Source organism: Melanaphis sacchari, unplaced genomic scaffold (assembly GCF_002803265.2).
Source record: "Melanaphis sacchari strain LSU unplaced genomic scaffold, SCAv2.0 Contig0_pilon_pilon, whole genome shotgun sequence".
NCBI lineage: Eukaryota > Metazoa > Arthropoda > Insecta > Hemiptera > Aphididae > Melanaphis > Melanaphis sacchari.
The window spans coordinates 16,804,610-16,814,108 of NW_020270366.1; the positions used below are offsets into that span (position 1 = coordinate 16,804,610).

At 22.5% G+C, this 9,499-nt stretch overlaps 1 protein-coding gene across 4 annotated transcripts; it reads right to left on the reverse strand.

The window, feature by feature from the left end:
* Positions 1-1,538: 1,538 nt before the first annotated feature.
* On the reverse strand, positions 1,539-7,982 carry LOC112603416 (polycomb protein Scm). Of its 4 annotated transcripts, XM_025351960.1 has the most exons (15): positions 7,876-7,981; positions 7,544-7,627; positions 7,281-7,348; positions 6,908-7,050; positions 5,096-5,228; positions 4,548-4,669; positions 4,121-4,355; positions 3,855-4,040; positions 3,598-3,744; positions 3,404-3,547; positions 3,134-3,331; positions 2,427-2,585; positions 2,081-2,346; positions 1,872-1,999; positions 1,539-1,687 (listed from the first exon to the last, which is right to left on the reverse strand). In XM_025351960.1, exons 3-14 carry the CDS (start codon positions 7,300-7,302, stop codon positions 1,874-1,876), a joined length of 1,881 nt encoding a protein of 626 aa, XP_025207745.1. In that variant the 5' UTR covers positions 7,303-7,348; positions 7,544-7,627; positions 7,876-7,981; the 3' UTR covers positions 1,539-1,687; positions 1,872-1,873. The 4 variants fall into 4 exon arrangements, with proteins under 4 accessions (XP_025207745.1, XP_025207751.1, XP_025207740.1 ...); XM_025351966.1 differs by lacking the exon at positions 7,544-7,627 and having other exon boundaries at positions 7,876-7,982; XM_025351955.1 differs by lacking the exon at positions 7,876-7,981 and having other exon boundaries at positions 7,544-7,752.
* Between the last annotated feature and the right edge of the window lie 1,517 nt (positions 7,983-9,499).

Below are 9,499 nucleotides of genomic sequence, written 5' to 3' on the forward strand. Positions count from 1 at the left end.
AGAGTAAGAAAAGTTCTAAGTAGGTGAATTAATTGGTTAAGTACAAGACATTTAGCTTTAAGATGGTGACTCCAGGTATAGTGTTTGTCAAATATAAGTCCTAGGCATTTTGTTTGGGATGAGATAAGGATTTTGATGTTGTCAAATATAGATTGGAGAGCATTCGATAGGGCATAAAATTATTTAAATTAGTAAATTTATCTATAAATGTGATGTTTTGATGTAGGTTATTAGCGTTCGCTGTTTTGAAAACAGAGAAGTATCATTTATCATAGTAAATGGTAACAATTAATATTTATTGGTGTATATAAGATTTATAAAAGTATAAACTAATTTTATCAATGTGAGTTATTGTAGTATGTTTATAAAACAATACAAATGCAAACAAAATACTATATTCATTTAAAAAATATAATTTTTCAATACAATCAATCAAAATATTTCTAAAATCACAGAAACAATTGCCATTACATTTTTCTCCCATTACGGCTACTAATATTATAATATAATTAATAAATAAAATAAATATTTCTATTGCTAAAAATAAATTTAAACAAACCTATATTACAAAAATTAAAATATTAAAATTTATCTTATATATAAATTAAAGCTAATAACAAAAAAATAACATAAATTATAAGAGCAAAACCATGGAGTGTAAAATGTTATAATTTTTATATGATCACAATTACCTTTTATAATATTATTAAATTATTTGTTGCTAGTTATTTACTTGTTACTACTAATTAAACTAATCACTTTAGCTAATAGGATATTATGAACTATAGTTTAAAGTTTGTGCGAAGCGAGGTTTTGGTTCCCAGAATATCAAATTAATACTTATAATATTATTTAATTACTTCAATCATTAATATAATAGGTAATATAAAACTTAAATACACCCAATAAAAACCATTGTACAAAGAAAAATATTCTGATTTTAAACATACCAATAAAAAAAAAAAAAAAAAAAACATACAACAATTTATATTTTCTAATAAAAATTTTTATGGTATATAATTATCATTTTTAAATAATTTCTGAACTTGATAATATACTACTAATTAGAAGACAATTATTCTTAAAAAACATAATATAAAATGTATTAAAAGTACAAATGATCATTAATTTTTGTCCATCATGCAACATGCCAAATTTGTATTTTGTATAGTCACAACTGAGCAAAGAGAAAATAGATCAATTAAATTGTATATTGACTTAGAGCTTATTATTAGTCTTATGGAAAGTTATATTGTTATGTTACACATATATGGTAATATATGGTAAACAGAAGTAACAATACAATTTGTAACATCTTCTCACCATATTAATTAATAAATACATTTAATTATAACAAAATATGATTTGTATTTAGTTATAAGAAAACTATAACTATATTTTATATTTTATATCAGATAAAAAATAAATCATTGTCCATAATTAGAAAACAAAAATGTACAATGATTAAGTTAGTTAATAGAAATTTCATAAATAAAATATTTACTAAGGAAAACAAAATTATTATTAATTAAAAAACTTTTAAATTTAGATGAATAAATTTCATAGTAAATATCTATTACCTAAGCACCAATCATTCATAATACATTATAATAGTTGATAAACAACTTAAAATAATCTAAACTTCACTGTTATCAACCTTGAATAATAAGTTCCCAATGCATTTTACCTGTTAAACAAAAATTAAAAAGATATTTCTTAAAAAAAAAAAATAAAATAAAATTACAGTTATTAAAATTCTCAATTTTTTTTAGTTGTTTCTATATTATTTATAATTAGTGCATTTGCTTTGTAACTTGAATACTAAATACTGAATTTATCATTAAATAAGTATTTTAATAAATACAACCTACTTTTATCTCCGTCGAGGTTTTAATCTATTGATCAAATTTTGAAGTTTTAAAGCAGGTCCTAATTTAAGTCCCATGTATTTCATCATTGTATCAGAGTTCAATAATAGTAAGGCTTTTCCATCGATTTCCTAAAATAATAATTTTATTTATTTATTATGTATTATTGCAAAAAAGTTTCTGAAAATTTGATCTTTAATAATAAATCTTACATGTTTTCTAAAAAGATCAGCAAATGTGTTTAATTGTAAATCAATACAATTTATATGTTGAATAACATCTTCTACAGACCATTCTGCAGGGTCTACAGGTAATCTTAATGGACCTTCAGTCGAGGTTGTTGAAGATGCAGCTTCCATTTCAGGCTCAGTTGTACATAGTTTTTTTGTTACTAATGTTACTTCATCTGGAGTTGAACTTTCTGGTGAACCATGTCTTTTTAAACTTTTATTATCGTTTGTTATTACTTCATTTACATCTAAAATTAAAACAATTATTTCAATAATATTAAGCTGTTTATATTGTTATAAGTTATAACTATTAAATATTATTATTTACTCTTTTCTAGTTTACATTCGGAGCAAACATTTAAAGCAGGACTCAACAAATTTTTGCAGCATGATAGGTCCTCTAATAATGTTCTGATATAATCCCAAAACTCATCTGTTTTCTCAATTTTTGGTAATTTAAAAACTCTAGATTTTCCTTCATATGTAGCTGGATATCAAGCAAATATTGTAATGTTATTATTTAGTAATATATTATAAAAAATAATTATTATTTCTTGACAAAATGTTGAATTTAAATTTTCCTTCAATGTTTAAAAACTAATTTATATACAGCTAAAATATATTAATATATACTAAGCTGTTTGTTTTTGTGGAGAGGTTTGGTTAGTTTTTATAAATTTTAACTGGGATAAGTGTTTCTTTATATTACAAGGTCCTATTCAAGTCTAAAAAAATATATATTGCCATTGTGATGTAGAGCTTATTTAATTATAAATAATGGTATAAATAATTTAAAATTATATCAGTAGTTCATACACCTTTGATTCATGTCTTCTTAAAATATATTTTCTTACACTATATAAATTAATTAAAAAAGTTAAATGAAACTATTTTTTTTTTTTAATTTTATTAAATTATTATACTAGGACCCAATATTAACAAAAAAAAAAAAAAATAGTAAAAGATTAACTTAAGTTAACTGTATAACTGATCTAAAAATAAGTACAGCATATAATTAAGATTTTATGTAATTACCAGATATTGTACAAGTACTATCACCTTGTTTCTTCATTAATGTTGTAACTGATTGTATATCATGTGCAGTATTTACTAAATGTTGTATAGTATCTTTCAAAACTTTTTGTACTAATCCAGGCCCTAATTGCTTGGGAAGTTCAAATAATTTTGAAGAATCCATAAATGGGCCACACTTGCATTCATGGTTTATAAATACTGGAAATTTAATTATTTTAATTAATTAAATTAATAAATCAATTCAATAAGATTAATTAAGCCTTCTAATACCAGAACATGATTCTTGAATACCAGCTTCAAGATCACTTGCACTATCTGGAGTTAAATTTATAGAATCATTAAAATTTTGTTTCATATTTGCTGAAGATTGTGTACTATTTGGTCTACCTCCCGAATAACGAGATCCTGCAATAGCTGATTTATTAATTTATTTTATTATAATTACCAAGTGTAATATTTATTACCTTTATGACCAGGTGGCTGCAGTGGATGGCCACTTTTTACACACCATCCCACTGGAAATATATCTCTAGAATCATATGAACACCAATAGTCAAACGCACCTCTCCATCCATCAAAAGTAACAAATATATTGTTTTTATTGACATCACCTAATACAATTAATACAATACAATTATTTAGATGATAATTCTTTATTAAATATTTAAAAATTAAGTCTACTGATTATATCTAAATAAATAAATTTAATTAATTAACTTACCAATAGTTGCTACACAAATTAAATGTGGATTTTTTTTATCAACTGCTTCAATTTTTTGACCGACTTTAAATAAATTATCACTAGGAGTATTTGGTTCAGATTTAAAAGCAGTATCCGGAGAATAGAAAGCTCCATTAAGAGTTTTCACTAGGAACATGGGGAATAATGAACCATTCATACGAAAGCCTAATAATATATTTAAAACTCTATTATTTTCATTCATCAATATAAATTAAATACAAATATATAAAATATTATAAATTTACCAAGTGGAGGTTGTAACATCCCTCCTTTTTTTTCTGTATAACCAATAGGTTTTAATTCTGAAGAGTCAACTAATCGCCAAAAATCATTTTTATTATCTCCTCCATCTAGACGAAGACGTATTCGGGGACCAACAACACCTATGACGGTTGCAATGCACATAGATGTAATGTTTCGAGGATCAACTGCTTCCAATTTCATACTTGGTTTAAATTCATTTTCCGGGGATACTTCATGCTGTATGTAATAATTTTATTCTATTAAGTTAAATCATAAATAACTTAAAATTAATTTAAATTTGATGAAATTTATTTAAATTTTTTAAATCTAGATAAATTTTTGATAATTAATCACAATCACAAATATTAAGGAGTGAAAATAATGTATATATCTTTATATCATTTAAGATCTATCAACTTTTAATTTAACCTGTTTAAAACAATAAGCAGGAGCTGCTGAGCTTGAAGTTTCTTTAAGATAACTATCCCAATCAAAAACTGGATTACCATGAGCAGTAAATGGATTTTCCACTTGAACATCTCCAAATACACCTAAAACATAAAAAAAAAAAAAAAAAATAAGAAATAGTATACTTCAATATTTAACATTGAGATAAATAAGTTAAATAATTATTAGTAAATAGTTAATTATTACTAATTGTTATTGAAAAACACTGTATAACTATAATAATTTTAAATAACTGCTCTTAGTAAATTTTAATAGTAGACATTTAATTTAAAATACAACTCTAAGTATGTATTTTTATATTTATCATGACACGTCTATAAATATATCCAATATTCTATGGTCACTAAAAATTATGAAAAAAGTTAAGTAGGATCTTATAATATATTTTTAAATATCATACTAGTACAATTATAAATTAATTTAATATACATAGGTATTATATAATATATATTCATATACAAATATTAAAGTTTAACAAGGGTTTTAAAATTAAATATAAGTATACTAACTTTTTTTGGTTTGTTCTTTTCTTTGATGTTTATTTAAGCAAGCAGTTGAACAAAAGTTTTTTGGTGTAGAATCTTGATTTTCTTGTTTAACTGGAGAACCTTTAATTATATTATCACAATTTGCACATCCATTCTAAAATAATGATAACCAAATAATTTTAGTTAAATAAATACTAAGATATTTAGTTCTAAAAATAAAAATATTATGTAAATAACACTCACATAATTTAACCTGTTGTGCAATTAAATAAAAGTTTTTATTTTAATTCAATAACATAAATAAATACTTTAAAATATTTTAAACATCAAAATTAATATTAATATAATAAAATTATATAGTTTAAAGGTTTAAAATATTATTGTTTAAATTATCAAAATAATAAGTTACTATTAGATTACAAAAACTAACAAAAATATGAAAAAATAATCAAATAAAAATATAAGATGGTCAAGTCTTATAAATATGATTAATCACTTATTGGGTTATATGATAACATTATTATGGATATCACAATTTTCGTTTAATTTTTTACAGTGAATGATAGAGAAATACATTTCTAAATATTTCTAATTGATTTAAGTTATTCAATTAAGACTTCAAGTCTTAAATACATAAATGTAAACATATTTTTTTAAACAAAATAAAATAAAAGTGTTTGTATAGACTAGTAACAGGAAAAAAAATATATTTTAATTATATACATATCCACCTATTAACAAAAATATTCTTAAGTCTAAAATTTGCTTTGTAAAACAAATTCTGAATCTACAATGGACTATGAAATATTAAAATAGTAAATTTAATAAATTCTATTATCTTCAAATCAATTGAATATATCAGTAATTTTGATTATAAATATTGCAGTGATTTTCTTTAAAGTACAAAATAGTGAAAATCATAATTATTATTTCAAAAACTATAAACATTTCTTAAAATAAAGTTATAATATCTTGTATAGATGAATTATATGTTTTGGATTTTATTTAGGGTGGTTACTGGTTAGGTATAAACAATAAATTCTACTATAAAAAGTAATACTTTACTTAGTTATTCTTGAGGTACATATATTTTTAAATTTATTACAACTTTTGCGTTAAAATAAAATATTTAATTTAAGATTATACTACACGACTCAATTACTATTGGAATGATAAATTTAATTTATCTTCATAGATAAATAAGCAGATTTTTTTTTCTAAATTTGTTTTGACAATAACTTAACTATTTCTCTATCAGAACTTCTTTGTGCATAGGTTAGAAAATTCAATCACAAATATATATTTATATCTAACTTTTTATAATCTTGATTACTATATTATTGCCACTGTTACTTTTAAAAAATACATAAAAATCTCAAAAATTTGAAAAAATAGTCTTTAAATGTAATTAAAAACTTTAATCAGAATTTTAATAAAATCCATTGTAAAAAGAAAAATGAAGAGCATGCTTGGTATAATTTTTTAATATACTTAATAGTCAGTTTACATAAATATTTATTTATAACTATAAACAAATTTATGAAATAATCATGTATACATTATAAAGTTATTTTTCATTTATATATATAACATGTGAACATTGTAAACAATAAAAAGGTAAATTTATGTGTTTCTATTAATTATATTATGGAAACAAAATAAAAATCTACTAAATTAATATCTTTCTTAATATTTTCATTCATTTTTAAACTTTTATTTAACGCACAACATTCAGTTTCATACATAATTACTACTCTCATTACAGTATAATATTATTTAACTGTTACTCTGAATAGTTAATTAGCTAAATAACATATATTAAACTATAATTACCTTTACATATTCTTTACGAAATTCTGTTAAACAATTGACAGAACAAAATTCTTTTTTACCGTTTTGTGTAGGTAATACATAATTTAAAGGATGCTTTGAGTCATTGCACATAGTACATGTTGACTTTGCCTTTGGAGGGCGGCCTTAAAAAGATAAAATATAAATTAGGTTTTTTTTAGATGTACCTACTGATAAAAATGTAAAATTAGATTAAAACTGAATCTTATGACATTTAGAGCAAACTTCAATTATATTCAATTACAAATTATAGGTTCATTTCTAGATTAAATTAAGGTAAATTACTCAGTGTGTCTATTTTAAATATTTAATGATTATTAATAACTACAAATTTAAAAATATAGTTGAAACATACCTCTCATCTTGTTGGTTTGCATAAGTATAAAATTAAGTTTAAATTAGTTCTTAATTTTTTATTTTAACCTAGAATAAAAACAAAAACAAACAATAATAAATTGTTATAGTCCTTTAACAAAATTAAAATGTATTTATATTTTATATACATATTATTTTCTTTATTTTGTTTCATGATTTTATGTCTGTAGAAATATTACCAGAATATAATATTTAAGTTCAAATCAAAAAATAAATTACTGATAAAAAAAGACAAGTACTTACTTAAATGTTTTCTTTTTATTATATAAGATATAGGATACTAAATGAACAACTAAACTATCTGCCAGACTTATTTCATGTATAAACCTATTTATAATATATATTCATAGTGGTATGTATTATAAGTAATAAATAACTATTGACAAATTTTTAATTAATAATTAATATCAAAAACTTGATATTTGATAATAGACATCATGTTTAACAATTAAGAGAATTTAAAATTAAAAAAAAAAAAAAAGTTAATAAAAGCCATACCCAGATGGCTGTAATTCGTTCAATATTTATTTATTAATTATTCTCTAAAATAAAAGCAATAAGAAAATTAAACTTACTTTAAATTTACTTATATAAAAGTTTTGAAGTAGAACAACAAAACAGTAAACTAGGACAATAGTTTTTAAAAGTTGATTAGATAAATAGCATTATCGGCTTTTTAAGTCTGAAGAAAAAACGTCAACAAAAGAACTTGGTCCGCCATTGGCCGGATACAAAAGATAACAGTGGCTTACAAAATGCAAAGTTTACATAACAGTTGTTCAACAACCATGGTTAATATTTAAATACCAATTTCATGGAACATAATTGATATCTTTTTCTTATGAGATAACAGTATGACCTTTAAAAATGATTTAAAATCATCTAGATAAAACCATTGCTAAATATTTACCCATGGTCCATGGATAAAAGATATACGGCTACGACGTTATAGTCATCATAGACCATTGTGATCATACTTAAAGGTTGTAACTTGTAGGCTGTAGCAGTCATAGAGAAATAGTTTCAAATATATAATATATATATATATATATTAAATATATCATAGATTATTACTCTATGTGGTAGATATTTTAATCTGAGATATTATTTTGGGTCTGTTGGACTGATAATTATAGACCTTTTAAGTTATATTAGTATAAAGTCTATAGTGATGATTCGTAAATAAAAAAAAAGCCGCACTGAGTTACCCCTACACCTGTAAGTTGTAACACTATAAGATCGCTGTTCTCAACCGGTGTATCACCGAGTAAGTCTGAATATGTCACACGAAGTACTTATATTAAATGACAACATTTTTTAAACAATTAATGAGCAAAAAAAGTCTTTTTATATTGTATCTATATTTATGAACTGCCTGGATTACTGTGTCGCCATTTTCATGGATCTAAATTAGGGTGTCATCAAGCAAAAAAAAATTAAGAACCACTGACATAAGAGCAAGACTTTTAGAAATTTATAACGACCAATGAAATCTGGGTAGAAATGTTTTTTGTTTCTAAGTTTTAATATATTTTTTTCGTTAAAATCGTCATTTTTCTTTGAATAAGAAAATAATACAATATATTTTCTGGGCGATTTTTAATTAATATCTATCTAAAATCAAATAATAGATTACAGTATAGATACATTATATAAAATATTATTATTTTCATATTGGTACTATTATTATTATTTTTATTTTATTTTACATTTTACTATTTGTCCCAAGTAGTACAATAAGTATATGTGCTTAAATATTTACTAAAATTAAGCGCCACTTTACTAGGAATTAAATAACGTTATCTATACATTCCTCTCTTTTTTATTATTATTTATTAATGTTATTATAAGACTTAAGATTTATAACATTTCACGACACCAAGTTCTTTTTAGGAGACGCCTGATGTTGACAGTTACTATTTGGATGTAGAGGTTCTGTTTCTGTATAAGTGGATAGTAGTGAATTTGTAGACGATTATAAAAACGTTTGCAAAATTAACCAGCTTCTTCAGTTACAATTTTCATGGAGAGATATAATTATAAAAAAATAATATAATATAATATGCTATATTTTTTTTTATAAATATAACACGTGAAGACCGAGGAGTATTTGTAATTTTCCTATTATACTGAATACAAGTTAACATTTATTTAAATAAAAAAATGATTATACATAATAACAATGGTAACAATAATATT